Source organism: Labeo rohita, chromosome 19 (genome assembly GCF_022985175.1).
Source record: "Labeo rohita strain BAU-BD-2019 chromosome 19, IGBB_LRoh.1.0, whole genome shotgun sequence".
In the NCBI taxonomy this organism is placed as follows: Eukaryota; Metazoa; Chordata; class Actinopteri; order Cypriniformes; family Cyprinidae; genus Labeo; species Labeo rohita.
Window position 1 is genome coordinate 33,258,497 of NC_066887.1, and position 18,945 is coordinate 33,277,441.

Consider the following 18,945-nt stretch of genomic DNA (forward strand, 5'->3'; position numbering starts at 1 on the left):
TATTATTATTTTTAATATGTTTTTATTTCAATTTTGTTATTTTAGTAAAAAGTAAAATGAAATTGAAAAATAAGATTTTATATATATATATATATATATATATATATATATATTCGATTTTAGTTAACATTTATTTTAAGTAACAATTTTTTGTTTTGGTTAGCTATATCATAATAATTCCACTTTGAAGCAAAATTAGCTGTCTACACTAGCTGTTTACTAGCTGTTTTTAAATGCTTTAAACACTCACCATTTTCATCCACGGCAAGGACACTGGCTCCTTTACCCAGCAGCTCCTGTACGACCACCGTCAGTCCGTTACGAGCAGCGACATGCAGCGGCCTGAGACACGAGACAAAGAGAAACAGCTCTCCATAATCCTGGGATGATAAGGAGAACAATAAATGCAGAGATACAGAAACAGGACTTACGTTTGCAGCCCTGTGTTTGTGCAGTTGATGAGGTTTCTGTCCGACACCTTCTCAAGAATTAACAAGGCACTGGTTTCATGCCCCTACAACACAAACAATGACAATTAAACCAGATTTGCATTTCCAGATAGAAATACTAGCACATACAAGACTGTAAAAGAGATGCTGATATATTAGATACTACATGAATACACAAAAATAAAATGATCTCTAAAATTGAGGCTCTTTTATTTGTCAAGCAGCAGGAGGAATTCATTTTATGCTTAAGCAGCTCTGTTTACATGCTTGTTTCTGTGTTTCTGTAGTTCGTTTGGCTGCAGGGCTGCACTGCTGTACAGTAGATGTCAGACTGTCATGTTTGATGTAAATCAGTGTGTGTTTGGTACCTTACTGCAGGCCAGATGCAGGGCTGTGTTTCTGTGAGCGTCCTGTAATGTCAAATCAGCTTTAGCACTGCTCACCAGCACCTCTGACAAACACAATCACCACCTCACATTAATATCAGCACCAACACACCCAGCTGCTGTCAGACACATCAGACATGATTACAGCAGCTTCCCGAACAACAACACATCTGGTGTAATGGCACAGACGTCTGAAGGAAACTCTAGCACCACCTTAGGCCACAGCAACACAATAATATAAAAGGAGTAACTATATGTTGTTTTTGTAATTGAAATAAAGCTGAAATCAAATCAAATATAAATATAAATATATACTAAAACTGAAACATAAATGAAATAAAAATAAAGCACACAGAAATGACAAGCACATAAAATTACTAAATCAACATCTTAAAAAAAAATAGAAATATAAAAAACTAGTAAATATTACAAAAGCACATAAAATTACTAAAACTGAAATAAAAATACATTAAAATTAAATAGAAATATTAAAGAAAAAATAAAGACTAAAAGCACAAAATTACTCAAATTAAACCTGAAATAAAAATAAAGATAAACAGAAATATAAAAATCTAATGCAAATGACGAAAGCACAAAATTAGTATAATTGAAATAAATATAAAGCTAATTAGAAATATGAAAAACAAAACTAATAAAAATGTCAAAAGCACTAAATTACTAAATCTGAAATAAAAATAAAGCTAAATGGAAATGTAAAAAAATCTCATGCAAATGACAAAAGCACAAAATTAGTCAAACTGAAATGAAAATAAAGCTAATTAGAAATATGAAAAACAAAACTAATAAAAATGTCAAAAGCACAAAATTAAAAATAAAATAAAAATAAAGCTAAATGGAAATATAAAAAAAATGCAAAAGCACAAAATTAGTAAAACTGAAATAAAAACAAAGCCAATTAGAAATATGAAAAATAAAAATATAAAAAACATGACAAACGCACAGAATTATCAAAATGAAAACTGCAATAAAAATAAACAGAAACAAAAAAAAATAATAACAATGGCAAAAGCACATGCTATACTAAAACATTTTCGTATGTGTTTTCTTCTTTGTGTTTTTTTTTTTTGTATTTGTCATCCTTTCCTATCAAAATGCTTGCTATGGATGAGAAAACACAGAAAATCGAACCGGATTCGAATTTGTTTTATGACAGACGAAAGTTTTGGAGACAGTGTTTAAATGCGACTGACACAACGTGAGGTCATATTTATTTTCTAACGTGCAAAAAGTCTTAAAAATACTTTTTGTCAGTGTTAAGGAATGTTATTTATGAAGGTAACGTTTTATTGCATTGGTACTTATAATAAAAGTAACTAATTCTGTTACACTGTAACATTTCTACTGCATTTGACAGTTGATAGATATAACTTCATTTGTTACTTTTAAGCATTTGTTACTTTGTTACTTATGTTGGTCTGCTGTCTGATCACTTGTTAGTTTTTTGTGACTTCAGAAATCTGCTTCTGCTGTATTTTGAGAGAGCAGTGCGTGTCTCACCGACAGCATTCGTCTGTCCGTTCTCGGCGGCCATCATGAGTGGTGTTTTTCCCAGCATGTCGATGGAGTTGACCTGAGCGTTGTGACCCAGCAGCAGCTGCAGACACTCCACGTGATCGGTGTACGCTGCAGCGTGGAGCGCCGTCCTGCGGGACACACAAAACACATCAACACGACAATATACTGTAGTGCTGGTCTGAAACATCTGATGCATGAGGAAAACCTGTTCTTACCTGGACTGTGAGTCTGTGGCGTTTACAATCGCTGGACCTAAAGTTTCTATCAGCATCTCAGCAGCAGATTCATTATCATTAATACTGAAACACAGAGACGTGACAGATGTAAATAAAGACTACTGGAGTATGTTTTACAAGAAAATACTATTTCACTCTTTCTACATCAGAATTTCATATTTAATTCGGTGTTACATGCTGTTTCTATGTAATTTACTAGCATTTACTGTGTGAATACATTCAATTTTTATTTACTGTGTGATGGTTTATTATGAAGAGCAGGTGTTTCTTACACGGCGCAGTGCAGCGGACTGAAGGAGTTTCCCTCCGGCTTGTGAAACGCGTCATGCTCTAACAGCAGCTCAACACACACGTCATGACCTGAGATGGACAGATCAACACAGAAAATAAAAGAAAAATACATGAGAGCAGACACAAACTGTGTTAATGCTGAATTAATTACAGCTCTGCATCTGATTTGCAAGAAAGGCCTAATATTAATGAATTTGATGATGCTGAATTCAGAAATATCAATAAAACCTTTCCATTACATATAGTTTTTTTTCCACAAAGAAAGACTTAAGATGTTTTAATTAATAAAAAATAATAAAAAAAGACAAAAAAAAGATTACTACAAATGACAAAAAACAAACAAAATTGCTAACTAAAATAAAAATAAAAACAAATAAGAAAAATGTATTCAAAATATTAATAAAAAATATTTTTTTTAAGTATTTTATTTCTGTGAATATTTATTTTAAGTAATGAACATGTTTTTAAGGTTTTAGTTAACTATAATAACCTTGATATGTATCAGCTTTAATGTACTTGTGAAAAATAAAATCAAATGTCAAATGTCAAAGTTTTGGTTTTAATGACCAAAAAAATAATTAAAAATATGTTAACAGTATTATTATCATTTAAAATGATTTACTATTTTAGTAGTTTTTATTAATTTTCTGAATCAGCTTTATTTTTTTTGTTCTAGTTTTCATAGTTTTTTTTTTTTTTTTTTTAAGTTTTTTCAATTAATATTAATATAAATAATTAATATTAGTTAATTAGTTAATATTTTATATAATGTATATATTATACTTTTTATACATGTTTATTTAAAAACATGGGCTTAATTTTAGTTTGTTTTAATTTTAGTTAACTATAATAACCCTGTGCATCATTTAAGATTTTTAGCTTTTTCTCCACAAAATCTGCAATTTTCTGTGGCTGTTTGGATGCAGTAGTGCACGGAAAACATCAGGCTCACTTTTGCATTTTCTTCTGTCACTGCCCACAATTCAGATCTTAAAATCAGGGCTTGGCATAAAATAATGTCATACATGTTAAAAAAAAATTAAAAAAAAAAATAAATAAAAAATTAACAAATCGTTCCAATCTGGCTCAGATGAAACGGGAATCATGTGTTTGTGACAGTTTTTCTGTTGGTTAAGGAAAAAATGTAAGACTTCTTCACCTTACAAATAGCTGTTAAAAGCAAAAATGCTACAAAATGCATCATATTTTGTGAGAAAGTGAGCTAAACAGGCACTATTTTTGAAACCAGCAGAACAACGGTTTACAGTATCAAATCAGTTAGCTCAGATTATGGCAGTAAATTTAACATCACAAATGTACCATTATAACAGGCCCAGTGCAGCGGCGTATAACCACAGTTATCCTTGAGGACGAGGATGGTCTTCTGGGTCTTCAGAAGGGCCCTCAGAACCCCCACATGACCGCAGGCAGCCGCCATGTGCATAGGAGAGCGCCCTCTACTGTCCTGAACCAGCAAACTGGAGCCGTGCTGCAACAGCGCCTCCACACAAGCCTGGTGACCCATCACTGCCTGTGGCACACGCACAATGAGTGATTTACACACACTGACACAAAACAGCACTTAGTTTATAATGAACAACCTTAAACGAGTCAAAGGAATGTTTTAGGTTCGGTGCAAGTCTTTCGAGAGCATGTGTGACATACTCGAACGTATCGAATAATATGGTCATATTGATGACACTTAACTTCTATAAAAGCCATTCCTTTAAAGGAGAAGTCCACTTCCAAAACAAAGATTTACAGATAATGTACTCACCCCCTTGTCATCCAAGATGTTCATGTCTTTCTTTCTTCAGTCGTAAAGAAATTATGTTTTTTAAGGAAAACATTTCTGCATTTTTCTCCATATAATGGACTGATATGGTGCCCCAAGTTTGAATTTCCAAAATGTAGTTTAAATGCAGCTTCAAACGATCCCAAATGCGGTTGTAAATGATTCCCAGTCGAGGAAGAAGGGTCTTATCTAGCAAAACGATCAGTTATTAACATAAAAATAATACAATTTATATACTTTCTAATGTCAAACGCTAGTCTTGTCTTACTCTGCCTAAACTGTTTTTTTCCGGGTTCATGACAGTTAGAGTATGTCGAAAAACTCCCATCTCATGTTCTCCCTCAACTTCAAAATCGTCCTATATCGCTGTTTTACCTTTTTTGTTAAGGAAGTTTGATCTTCTTTGCATGTTCACTTTGTACCGAAAGACTGGGTCGGTACTTCTGCAGCGATGTAGGATGATTTTGAAATGATTTTGAAGTTAAGGGAGTTTTTCGACATACCCTAACTGTCTTGAACCACAACACACAAAGTTCAGGGAGAGAAAGGCAAGACAAGCGTTTGAGATTAAAAAATATTTCGCTTTCGCTAGATAAGACCCCTCTTCCTCGGCTGGGATTGTTTACAACCACATTTGGGATCATTTAAAGCCACATTTAAACTGCATTTTGGAAGTTCAAAATCGGGGCACAATATCAGTCCATTATATGGAGAAAAATCCTGAAATGTTTTCTTCAAAAAACAATTTCTTTACAACTGAAGAAAGACAGACACAAACATCTTAGATGACAAGGGGGTGAGTACATCATCTGTATATTTTTGTTCTGGAAGCAGACTTCTTTAAATTTGAAGTACAAAACAGCTTCATTTAGAAAAAGATAAATAGAAAACAAACAGAAACGGAAGATGAAGGCATGTCTGTGTGTGACTGACCCCGCGGTGGAGAGCCGTCCTGCCCCATTTATCTCTGGCCTCCACACTGGCTCCTTTACTCAACAGAAGATACACACAATCTGTGTGTCCACCCAGAACCGCCAACATCAGAGGAGTCCTAACAACACACACACGCACATGATCAGATCAACAATCCCACAATCATTCAACCATACAGCTGAGATACTGCAGTCCTGAAACTCACTGTCCCTTCCCGTCGCGTATGTTGATGGTCGTCTGCTGGTCGGCGTTGTGGATGAGCAGACGCAGACACTCAGAGTGACCGTTCATAGCTGCAGATGGACAGACAGACAAAAAAATACACAATAAAATCATCTCGTCTGACCTTACACATCTCGTATGTGACCCTGGACCACTAAACCAGTCATAAGGGTCAATTTTTCGAAATTGAGATTTATACATCATCTGAAAGCTGATAAATAAGCTTTCCATTGATGTATGATGTTACAACTAGATACAACTATTTAATAAATCTGCAATCTGAGGGTGCAAAAAAAATCTAAATATTGAGAAAATTGCCTGTAAAGTTGTCTAAATGAAGTTCTTAGCAATGCATATTACTAATCAAAAATTCAGTTTTGATATATTCATAGTAGGAAATGTACAAAATATCTTCGTGGCACATGACCTTTACGTAATATCCTAATGATTTTTGGCATAAAAGAACATTTTTTGACCCATACAGTGTATTGTTGGCTATTGCTACAAATATACCTGTGCTACTTAAGACTGGTTTTGTGGTCCAGGGTCACATATAACCATCTTCACATACCATGAAGTCTGACTATGCAAGATAAGCATTATAAAAATGATAATTTAGACAGAAGGACACCATTTGATTGACATGTAAAGTAGTTTTGCATTATATTTTATAATTAAATGTTAAATTGGATTTTCATTTTTGAAATAAATAAATACTTTTATTCAGTGAGAGCATATAAAATTGATCAAAAGTGACAGTAAAGACATTGTAACAATGTTACAAAAAATTCTATTTCAAATAAATGCTGTTCTTTTGAATTTTTTATTCAAAGGATCCTGAAAAATAAAATGTATCAGTTTTAACAAAAAATATGGATACATTTTCACATATATTCACATAGAAAACAGTTATTTTTAAATTGTAATAATATTTCACATTTTTAGTGTTTTTACTGCATTTTTACAAATAAATGCAGCCTTGGTGAGCAGAGCAGAAGAGAAGTTTTTCATAAACCTTAAAAAAAAAAAACTTACTGACCACAAACTTGACAGGGATACTGAACATAAAGGTGTGCTGAAGGAAATCTCATTTATTAGCTACCAAGTGCCTCAAATAAACCTAAACATCTATAAAAAATAAAATAAAGCAATTTCAAAAACTTACATCCATTAATTAGTAAAGACAGTCAATTGTGCATAGTATGCATCAGTGTTCAGGCTGTTGTCTAATGCCTGATGTCTTTAGTCTGTGTTTTTGTGTGTTGTTGACCTGTGAAGTGTATAGTGCTTCTTTTGTGTGTGTGTGTGTGTGTGTGTGTGTGTGTGTTCATATATATATATATATATATATACTACCGTTCAAAAGTTTGGGGTCAGTACATTTTTGTTGTTTCTTTTTTTTTAAGAAATTAATACTTTTATTCACCAAGGATGTATTAAGTTAATAATTAAAAGTTTATTAAAAGTTAATAATAAATAATTTACATTGTTATAAAATATTTATATTTTGAATAAACACTGTACTTTTTGAACTTGTTATTCATGAAAGAATCCTGAAAAAAAAAAAAAAAAAAAAAAAAAAAAAAAATCACAGGTTCCAAAAAATATTTGGCAGCACAACTGTTGATATTATCCAACATTGATCATTCTAATAATAAATCTGCATATTAGAATGATTTCTGAAGGATCATGTGACACTTAAGACTGGAGTAACAGCTGATAAAAATTCAGCTTTTCATCACAGGAATAAATTCTATTTTAAAGTATGTTAAAATAAAAAACATTATTTTATATTGTAAAAACATTTTGCAATATTACTGTTTTTTTTCTATATTTTTAATCAAATAAATGCAGCCTTGATGAGCATAAGAGACTTCTTTAAAGACTATTACAAGTCTTACTGACCCCAAACGTTTGAACGGTAGTGTATATATATATATATATATATATACATGTATGTATGAAGACATAAATGTGTAATGACATGGGTTCTACAATGTAAACATGTTTTTTGAGCACACTTTCTATATCCCCGTGAACCAAAAAATATAAAAAAAAAATAAAAAAAAACATAAAAAATGGTGTTTTATGAAATTCAAAATTTGCCAGTACTTTTGTGTGAGGAACCGGTTTAGGTGTAGAGTTGGGTTAGGGCAATAGAAAATACAGTTTGTGCAGCAGAAAAACCATTATGCCTATGGAGAGTCCCCATAAACCACATATGCAAGAGAGTGTGTGTGTGTGTGTGTGTGTGTGTGTGTGTGTCTGACCTGCGGAGTGTATGGCGCTCCTCTTGTGTGTGTAGTCCTTCAGCATCATGGACGCGCCCTGACTGATCAGAATATCCACACATTCCACGTGTCCCTTAAACGCCGCCAGACTCAGAGCCGTGTGACCCTGCGGCGTCCTCACGTCCAGATCCAGTAAAGACTGGACCAGAACCTCCAGAGCATGATGGTGACCGTGATACGCCTGGAAAAACAGACATACCAACTTCAGTTTTCAAATTTCAATACCGTACACAACATTAAAAAAAATATATTAACAAAAAAACTGATTCAAAATCTAAAAACTGACTGGATGAGCCACATTTTAAAGCACTGAAGCTGACTTTGACTTGTGTATTGAACCTAAACTGGACTTATAACTCGATTTATTTGGTTGAAGACTTGTTTTTTCTACTTCTTTTGTACTTTTTGTTAAATACTTCTATATATCTTTATTTTTAGTCTTTATTTGAGTTTTAGTAACATAATTCAATACAGCGTTAAATAATAAAAAAAAAACTGTATGTTGCATCAATGTTATCAACTTACAAAATGGTAACTGGATTAAATCTGAAAAATCTGTGTACAAAATACAAAAATGGATAAAGATTTAAAAACTTAAATGAAAATATAGAAATAATAAAAAATAATAAAATATAAATATAAAAAAAACAACATTTCCCTTACTATTATTTTATTTCAGCTTACTTCAGTTACCAAAAACAATTATTAATAGTTTAGTTAATGATAAAAACACTGATGCAAAGCAGTTTTGCATTGCTTATTGTTCTACTATATCTAATATTATATAATATATAATAAAATACAATAATATTACTATTCCATTATTATTGTGCAGAGTCAGATATCCAAAGTTTTAACTCACCGCTAGGTGTAAAGGGCTGATGGGAGGCTGGACGTCTGTGTCGTGTAGGATGCTCGATGCAGACGTGTCCATCAGCTAAAAAATACACACATACACTTTATGAATTCATAAACCCATTACGTATCAGAGGAATAAAGTGAAGAAAAACATTTTGTACATGAAATGACACTGCATATTAGGTTGAGAGAAATTGAATATTGATTTTATTGATCAAGTTTTAATTGTATCATGAAATGTTTAATTATCTTGGTTATGATTAACAAAACAATGGTTTACAAAAGTAAATACAGTTTGATGGATTATGAAAAAAATATTTTCTTCATGCACTTTATCAAGCATAATCAGACCAGAAACATTTCTAAGTACAGTCAATAAGGTTGATTTTGATCTCTATTGACTTTATATGTCCATTAGAGGGCAGCACTGGACTGACATTGTCCAAAGGTCTATTTAAACAGAAACAGTGAAACAGATTTTAACTCACCACATCTAATGGCGTTTCATTGGCAATCTGCAAAGCAAAATGCAAAAACTAAACACAGCTGCAGTAATGAGTGTTTTAAGCTCATGCCGTGTGTTAGTGACATACTAACCAGCTCCAGACACACTCGGTGGCCGTACGCTGAAGCGTAGTGAACGGCACTGTATCCATCTTTATCCCTGAGCGCTGGATTCGCATCATTCCTCAAAAGATACTCCAGACACCTGACAGAGACACCGATCACATCAATAAGTCAAACACAGCACAGAGCACATCAGACAGATGGGTTAAAACTACATTCAATTACATAAGATAAGAATTCATGGTAAAAACTACATTACCCAAGATGCTGTAGAGGTAATTCCACCAATCAGAAACATTGCAAGCAAATCATTTTAGTTTATTTCAGTTTCAGCTTAAATTTAAATTTAAAATTTTAGGTTGTTGCAGTAGCAGCAGCAACAAATGTTCTAAGTTAATTTCACTTAAAGAAACTGAGTTTTTATAGTTTAAGTTAACAATACCACTGATGCAATGCACAGTCTTAACAGAAATTGATTTTTAAAGACTCAAAGACTGTAATGCATGCACTGTGAGCTCTGAGGCTGTTAAATCGATGGTTTATGCATTTACTGAAGCAATCAGTTCACATTATTTCAAATAAAGTAGTATGCAGTATGTGCACAGTAAACACATTTCTATATACTTGAATTCCCTGCATAAACTACTACATTTGCTGATACAGTATGTGTACAACTAGCGCACTACCGAAGTACTGAATCCCATAATGCAGTGCACCCCACTTGACCTTGAATGTCCATTGTGCTGAATGGCAGTGTGTTTGCGTTCATCTGTGTGTCACTCACTTTCCGTCTGAGTCTGCGGCAGCAGTGTAATGCAGAGGACTGCAGCCCCTGATGTCCCGCTCGTTCACACTGGCCCCGGAGCCCACCAGGGCAAATATGCACTGATAGTTACAGTTAGCAGCAGCGTAATGCAGCGCCGTCCTGAGAGACACACAGCGGCAAAGAGAGAGAGAAAGATAAATCATCCATATTCCTGCTGCAGGATTCCTGTAATGCTGCTTTTATCACTGCAGCTCTATTAGTATCTGTGCTGGAAATCTATAGGAAAATACACATCCCAGACTGCTTTAATGACACCAGATGATGGTAAGTGCGGAGCCTGTCAACAATAAGTCATATTTAACTCAAAATGGGAGGAAAAAAAGCATTAATTTTACATGTGCACATTATATAGAAATCTATATATGACAAAATACTACATTAGATATGAATATAATATGTTGTATAAACTATACATTATACATAAATTTTATTAAAATACATATTAAAATATATGTTAAAATATTATATTATATTATATTAATTATAAAATTGTAGTCATTTTCTGAGTAATATAATAAGATGCCATTGTCATTACCATTATGTTAAAAGTGTTTACATTGAAATTTACATAAGGTTGGTGTAGTCTTAAATTTTTGCAGCATATGCATTTATTTTATGTTCTTTGGCTGCTTGTTTTGTCCTCACTTTTCATATTAAAGGCCTCTATTTAATGATTAAGATCAAAATTATATTTAAAAAATGTATTTAAATTTTGAATTTCAAAAAAGGATGCATTAATCAAGAATTACAGTAAAGACATTTACAGTGTTACAAAAGATTTATATTCCAAATAAATGCTGTTCTTCTGAACTTTCTATTCATCAAATAATCCTGAAAAATAAAATGTATAATAAAATGTAAAAAATTATTATTATTTATTTATTTATATATTCTTTTTTTTTTGTTGCAAAATTAACATTTTAGGTTAAAAACCCATATGCAGCATTTATTTTATGTTCTTTGGCTACTTGTTTTGTCCTCACTTTTCATATTAAATGCATCTATTTAATGACTTTTAAAAGTAAAAACATTACAAAACATGAGAATATTTATTCATTTTTATAACACAAAATCATTATGATAAAAATTATATTTAAAAAATGTATTTACATTTGGAATTTCAAAAAAGAATGTATTGATCAAAAATTACAGTAAACACATTTATAATGTTACAAAAGATTTATATTCCAAATAAATGCTGTCCTTTTGTACTTTCTATTCATCAAAGAATCCTGAAAAATAAAATGTATAATAAAATTTTTTGGAATATTAACATTTAGGTTAAGGGGGAAGTCAACTTCCAGAACAACAATTTACAAATAATTTACTCACCCCCTTGTCATCCAAGATGTTCATGTCTTTCTGTCTTCAGTTGTGAAGAAATTATGGTTTTTGAGGAAAATATTTCAGGATTTTTCTCCATATAATGGACTTCATTGGTGCCCCCATTTTGAACTTCCAAAATGTAGTTTAAATGCAGCTTCAAAGGCTCTAAATGATCCCAGCCGAGGAAGAAGGGTCTTCCATAATAAACCATAATTTCTTTATGACTGAAGACAGAAAGACATGAACATCTTGGATGACAAGGGGGTGAGTAAATTATTTGTAAATTGTAAATTTGTAAATATGCAGCATTTATTTTGTTCTTTGTCTGCATTTTTTCCTCACTTTTCATAATAAATGTGTCTATTTAATGACTTTTAAATGTAAAAACTGAAAATGATGATAATAAAAATAATAATAATAAAATAAAATAAAATAAAATAAAATGTATTTAAATTTTGAATTTCAAAAATTGAATTTCGTTAAATTAATTAAAGACATTAAAGTTACAAAAGATTTAAATTCCAAAAAAAATGCTGTTCTTTTGAACTTTCTATTCAAAGATTCCTGAAAAATAAAATGTATAATAAAATGTAAAATAATTATTTATTTATTTATTTATTTATTTATTTGGCAAAATTAACATTTTGGGTTAAAAACCCATATGCAGCATTTATTTATCGTTTTATCCTCACTTTTCATAATAAATGCATCTATTTAATGACTTTTAAATGTAACAATTGAAAAAATTCTGATAATAATAATAATAAGAAGAAGAAGAAGAAGAAGAAGAAGAAGTGTTTCTTGAGCAGCAAATCAGCATATTAGAATGATTTCTGAAGAATCATGTGACACTGAAGACTGAAGTAATGATGCTGAAAATTTAGCTTTGACCGCAGGAATAAATTATATTTTACAATATATTCACATAGAAAACACTCATTTTAAATTGTAATAATATTTCACATTTTTAGTGTTTTCACTGTATTTTTGATTAAATAAATGCAACCTTGGTGAGGAAGAGAGACTTATTTCAAACATTAATACACTTTTCGAACACTTTTGATTTTTGGGTTTATTTAGGTTTGTAACTCACCTCCCAAATCTGTCTTTCCTATTAAAGTCTGCACCTGTGTTGAGCAACAGATTTAAACACTCCAGATTCCTGGAGAAAAGAACAAGAGACACATGATCAGGACAATAGAACATCCTGGCGCTTTTGAGCCAATCAGATAGCAGCAGCGCTGTGACTCACCCTCCTGCAGCAGCCGCATGCAAACAAGTCCTGCCAAAGTCATCTGGCGTGTCGACGTCAAAACCTGAACCAACAGATATCCATTATCAAGAAAAAAAAAAAAAGTTAAAAGCCCAAGGCATTTCACTGAGACAGGGAAAGTAAGTGACATGCACAGCATAAATTTTAACTGCTGTTATAAACACCATAAATCTTCACAATAAATGGGACACACCTGAGGAGAGCAGTTTCCGGCAGCAGTCTGAAAATCCGCTCAGAGCTGCCAGATGCAGCGGGAACATTCCATGGATACCCCGCCTACAGAGGTGGAGTCAAAGTCACATGATCAGCATGAGCTCATGAATTATGCGTAACATTAAACAAACGTCCTATCACTCACTTTGCCGTGTCCGCACCGTTGGTTATGAGAGTGTTGATGAGCAGCTCGTGACCGTAACGAGCCGCTATATGAAGCGGAGAGTTTCCGTTCTCATCCTCGCTGTCGATCTCTGCGCCTATAAACGAGGAAAGAGAGGATGAGGAGAAACAGAAGAGGAAGACAAACAAGAAACGGGGAGAATAACACACACTTACCATTCTGAATGATGGCCTGTGATCTGGAGTATCGCCCGTGAATGGCTGCCATGTGGAGAGGAGTTTTACCATCTTTACTCTGGAGAAGAGATGAAAAAAAATGTAATATATTGCAGCGATCATTACTCCAGTCTTCATGTCACATGAACCTTGAGAAATCATTCTAATATGATGATTTGCTGCTCAACAAATATTTCTGATTATTAAGACGATACAGTTTAAAGACATTCATTGACATATTCATGGCACATTCATTTCTTGCAGGGTTCACTGACCTTGCTGTTGACGTTGGCTCCGTTGGCGATGAGCAGCTCGAGACAGAGCGCCCCCTGGCGGGACGCGGCGGTGAAGTGCAGCGGAGAGAAGCCCTTCTCATTCACCTGATTGACATCAGCGCCTGCTTCGATCAGCTCATTCACCACCACGTCCTGCCCGTTAAAACACGCCAGGTGCAGAGCAGTGTTTCCATATGCGTTCGGCTCGTTAATCTGAGGACAGAGACAGATCATGTGGTTAATGGTGCTTTTTTATTCAACTGACTGTGTAAATTAGGTTTTTAGTAATTATGATGTCATGTCAAATTCAAGGAAGGTCACAGTGTAAACCACATAAATACAGCCATGATTAAACAGCTCTCCAATGGCAGTAACACAATACAGTAATATTTAAAATAGGCTGATGAAAGATTCATGTGACACTGAAAACTGGAGTAATGATGCTGAAAACTCAGCTTTGATCCTAGAAATTAATTACATTTTACAATATATTCACATAGAAAACAGTTATTTTAATTTGTTATAATATTTCACAATATTAATCTTTTTACTGTTTATTTTTGATCAAATAAATGCCTGTGTCGATTTTGTAAATACAACAATACAGTATAATATATTTAGTATAATTTACTGTATTATATTATATTATATTATATTATATGTGACCCTGGACCACAAAACCAGTCATAAGGGTCGATTTTTTTGAAACTGAGATTTAAACATCTGCTGAATAAATAAGCTCCTTTGATGTATGGTTTGTTAGGATAGGACAATATTTGGCCGTGATACAACTATTTGAAAATCTGGAATCTGAGGGTGCAAAAAATAATAAATAAATAAATAAAATAAAATAAAAATATTGAGAAAAATCATCTTTAAAGTTGTTCAAATTAAGTTCTTAGCAAAGCATGTTACTAATCAAAAATTAAGTTTTGATATATTTATGGTAGTAAATTTACAAAATATCTTCATGTAACATGATCTTTACTTAATATCCTAATGATTTTTGGCATAAAAGAAAAATCTATAATTTTGTGCTGTGCTACTTAAGACTGGTTTTGTGGTCCAAGGTCACAAACGTAGATTAATTATTGATTATGTAAATACAACAATACAGTATAATATATTTAATATAGTCCACTGTATTATATCATCTTATATTATAATATAAATGGCATCTTTCTGTTGGATGACTAAAATATTAATGATACATATATCCTGTTACAAAAAGAACATGACTTAAATTCTTTTATAATTTAAGAAAAACAGTATATAACAGGGGTGCGCAACCCTGTTCCCAGAAATCTACCTCCCTGCAGAGTTTTGTTCCAACCCTAATCAAACACACTTGTCTGTAATTGTCAAGTGCTCCTTCAGATCCTAATTAGTTGGTTCAGGTGTGTTTGATCAGGATTGGACCTGAACTCTGCAGGAAGGAACAGGGTTGAGCACGCCTGGTGTATAACAATAAAAATTCTTTGATATTTTAATTTTAATTTTTGTAGATTTGGCTATACATTGCAGACCAAATTATATAATTTAAAAAGCATTAATTGACAGTAATTTTGAAAACTACAGAGTCAAGGTTTTTCTTAAAGGAGACCTATTATGCCCCGATTTACAATATAATATAAGTCTCAGGTATCCCCAGAACGTGTCTGTGAAGTTCACACAGATCATTTATTATATCATTTTGAAAATGCCTATTTTGAGTGAAAGCAGAAGAAGAAACATGCCTTTTTCCATAATAGGGCTTTACAGCTCGTCACTCAGACACTCTGCTAAACATGTTTGGTTTTGATTATCATGTTTAACGCACTGAAATCATGCTTTTTAAACCATATTAGTTTAAACTTCTGATATAGGGTTTCCTGTGCGCATACATGCGAAGCACGCACACAGAAAGCAGCTGTCACATAGCATGTAAAAACTAAACTAAGTTCTCTTTCATGTCTTATTGCGCTTAAACTGTCAAATACACACAAGTTTGTGTTAAAAACACACAAGTTACAAAAACAGACAGTTATGTCTTTGAATGTACACAGCTGGGAAAGAAATCATGTTTATATTAGATCTGTGTGGCAGCAGCATAATATACAGTAAATAAATCAATAAATCGACTGCTCTCTTGTGTCCTTAAAGGCTGCAACTCTAAATAGTCTTCTGTGCTCATCTGTGCAGCCAAAGACAGAACAGTTAGCATGCTTTGCTCAAACTTTTGTCATGGAGTTAGAACTGCTACACCGTTGTCGCTAGCTTAAACAGAATGACGGTGCCATGGATGGAAACGTGCAGATTAAGTGCCGGTAATATTGTAATGAGATCAGTTTTTTCACAAGCTTGCAGAGAAAGGTTTACTAAAAAAAAAATGTACTGGATTGTTCTTTTTCACATTGCCTGGGTTGGTAGATGCACTGAGGACCCATTTATAGCACTTAAGCATGGAAAAAGTCAGATTTTCATGATTTTTTTTAAAGGAAAAAAAAGACCATGAGCATTAGCAGCATGTGTTCTCTATATAAAACAATTATGATTCATGTGGCGACTGAGGGGCGGAGCATTATGCACAATGTGGGTGGGGCTTACTTACATCAACGCCCAGATTGAGCAGGTATTTGACGACGTTGATCATTCCACTAGACGCAGCGGCGTGAAGAGGACTGTAGGATTTCTTATCCTTACAGCAAACCTCAGCGCCATGAGACACCAGCAGCTTCATCACCTCCAAATGACCTGAGACAGAGACAGTGAATGAGTTTTAAGGTAGTCTGCTCTACACTGTTCTGAGGCTGATGAAGACGTTTTCTGTTTGTCGTGATGGTCATGTTGACGTCTTACCCATGTATGCGGCCCAGTGAACAGCTCGTCTGTCCTTCTTATCAAAAGCGTTGATGTTTGCACCTCTGGACACCAGCAACTGAACCATCTGCAGTCACAGAGAATACAAAAAGATTACACCATGAATACTAAACTAGATATTTTATTTATTTAGATCTAGCCTAGAGGACCTTAGCATACTTTCAACAGGACTGCAAGAAAGCCTAAAATGATTTAAAATACACAACAAGGCTTATCTAGCATGCTGTATTTTACGTCAGTCTTTGTTATTTGTTGTTATTTGACTTTGCTTGGAGAGCTGGTCATTTTTTATCTTGTGTGCTAGAAAAATACCTCACCGATCAATAATATATCAGCTTTTGGGTCATGTATCTGCCAGCGGCATTCTAGACAGACCTCAATCTGTTGGATTTGTTGATAACCAAGCAGAAAGAAGATTTGAAGGACACAGCAAACAAGCAGTGCAAACAGAAGTGATATAGCAAACAAAGGTTGCTTTATGGATGTCTAAACTAGTTGTGGATTACATGACTTTTAGGATGGTTAACCATTTAAAAGTTTGGGGTTGGTAAGATTTTATAATGTTTTTGAGAGAAGTCTCTTCTGCTTACCAAGCCTCCACTTACTTGATAAAAAATACAGTAAAAATAGTAATATTGTGATATATTATTACTATTTCAAATAACTGTTTTCTATGTGAATATGTGTTAAAATGTAATTTATTGCTGTGATCAAACCTGAATTTTCAGCATCATTACTCCATTCATCAGTGTCACATGATCCATCAGGATCCATCAAGAAACATTTCTGATGATTATAAATCATATTATAAATTTTAGTGTACGTGACACATTTTTTATTTTTCAGGATTCTTGGATAAATAGAAATTTTAAAAGAACAGCTTTTAGTTGAAAAAGAAATCTTTTGTAACCTTACAAACAGGGTTCGTACAGATACTGTACAATGAAATTCCAGGACTTTCAAGGACTTTTCAAGCACTACTTTTTTTTTTATTTTCAAGGACTTTAATCAGAGATCTCACTTATTCGACAATGTCTTCTATTTCTCAAAAAAGAGAGATAGATAAATAAAAATATACTTATATAAAAAATGGCTAAAATAAAATGAAGCACATGCAAAGTATTACTACTGAAGTATTACAAATAATGCTATATTTTATATGTGTATATATTTTCTACTGTAAAAAAAAAAAAAAGATTAGTGAAATCGCTCCGAAATCCTGTTCTGATCTGAATCAAATGATTTGCAATACGAAGTTCCAATCTAAATCAATTGAGTCGCAATCCACCCTTTGAATAACCATTTCGGATCAGGACTCAAATCGCATTATCGTGAATCATTTGATTTGAATCATTCAGTTCACCAAAAGATTCACGAACATGTTCTGATTTTAATCAAATGATTTGCGATACACGCTCGGAGTCCCGATCAAAATCAAATGATTCGCGATACGTGATCCGATTGGAGCGCTTTAAAAGAATGAATCATTTTGCGAAGCAACGGTTCAACTGATTCGAAGCTTCAGAAAGCTTTGTTTCATCACTACATGCTTTTTTAAAATCGTTACAGACGATGTCGAAATTCGACAATGAATAGTGATCTTACTGGTGATCCGCTTGAAATTAAGGATCAAGTCATGAGTTTGAATCAATCAGAGCGGTTCCAGCGTAAATGACTCAACTGATTTGGGTTGTCTGTTCCTCTTTTCGCGTCTTCAGCCATGTTTACACGACACTGTCAGTACAACTACTGGCTTCGCTCAAATGTCTTCTGACATTAACTGAAATAAGCGAAAAAGGTACAATTTTTTTTTAATTGTGTGAATTTTGTGAGAAAGTACCCTTCAGGAATACTCTTCAGGAATATTGCTATTTTCAAGGGTTTTCCAGGCCTTAAATTTCAATTCACCTACTTCAAGCACTGTACAAACCCTGTATAAATGTCTTTACTGTCACTTCTGATCAATTTAATGCATCTTTGCTGAATAAAAGGATTAATTTCTTTAAAAAAGAAAAAAAAATAATAATAATCATTCAGACCCAAAATGTTTGAACAGCAGTGAATTTTGTACAGTTATTAGAAAATGCAACTAGTGGTTTTGGACTGTTTCACACTATGACTATTAAAATTTTTATCAGATAGCTTTCTTTATTTTGCATTTAAGCACAACCAGATTTTCTCATTTCGCTCTACACTGTGTGCATAATTATTAGGCATGTTGATAATCTGGTCATATTTTTTTTTTACCAAGCACATTTTACCAATTTCAA

The 18,945-nt window shown here is 33.2% G+C and overlaps 2 protein-coding genes across 5 annotated transcripts in view; one reads left to right on the forward strand and one right to left on the reverse strand.

Moving 5' to 3' along the window:
• Nucleotides 1–18,945, forward strand: part of btd (biotinidase) — a 182,260-nt gene that overhangs the window by 7,956 nt on the left and 155,359 nt on the right. The window lies entirely within an intron of this gene.
• Nucleotides 1–18,945, reverse strand: part of LOC127181792 (serine/threonine-protein phosphatase 6 regulatory ankyrin repeat subunit A) — a 41,576-nt gene that overhangs the window by 1,923 nt on the left and 20,708 nt on the right. For 2 of the 4 annotated variants that reach the window (XM_051136729.1, XM_051136728.1), the window contains exons 6-27: nt 16,655–16,742; nt 16,407–16,549; nt 13,817–14,029; nt 13,542–13,620; nt 13,348–13,462; nt 13,183–13,265; nt 12,969–13,032; nt 12,810–12,878; nt 10,349–10,489; nt 9,595–9,706; nt 9,486–9,512; nt 9,002–9,076; nt 8,119–8,320; nt 5,832–5,919; nt 5,627–5,744; nt 4,219–4,429; nt 2,880–2,967; nt 2,587–2,670; nt 2,354–2,499; nt 818–900; nt 432–514; nt 251–342 (exon numbers count right to left, since the gene is read on the reverse strand). In XM_051136729.1, coding sequence (XP_050992686.1) covers nt 251–342; nt 432–514; nt 818–900; nt 2,354–2,499; nt 2,587–2,670; nt 2,880–2,967; nt 4,219–4,429; nt 5,627–5,744; nt 5,832–5,919; nt 8,119–8,320; nt 9,002–9,076; nt 9,486–9,512; nt 9,595–9,706; nt 10,349–10,489; nt 12,810–12,878; nt 12,969–13,032; nt 13,183–13,265; nt 13,348–13,462; nt 13,542–13,620; nt 13,817–14,029; nt 16,407–16,549; nt 16,655–16,742 — 2,404 coding nt within the window. Of the gene's footprint in view, nt 1–250; nt 343–430; nt 515–817; nt 901–2,353; nt 2,500–2,586; nt 2,671–2,879; nt 2,968–4,218; nt 4,430–5,626; nt 5,745–5,831; nt 5,920–8,118; nt 8,321–9,001; nt 9,077–9,485; nt 9,513–9,594; nt 9,707–10,348; nt 10,490–12,809; nt 12,879–12,968; nt 13,033–13,182; nt 13,266–13,347; nt 13,463–13,541; nt 13,621–13,816; nt 14,030–16,406; nt 16,550–16,654; nt 16,743–16,992; nt 17,768–18,945 lie in introns of those variants that run through there. The other 2 variants (XM_051136731.1, XM_051136730.1) reach the window with 2 other exon arrangements.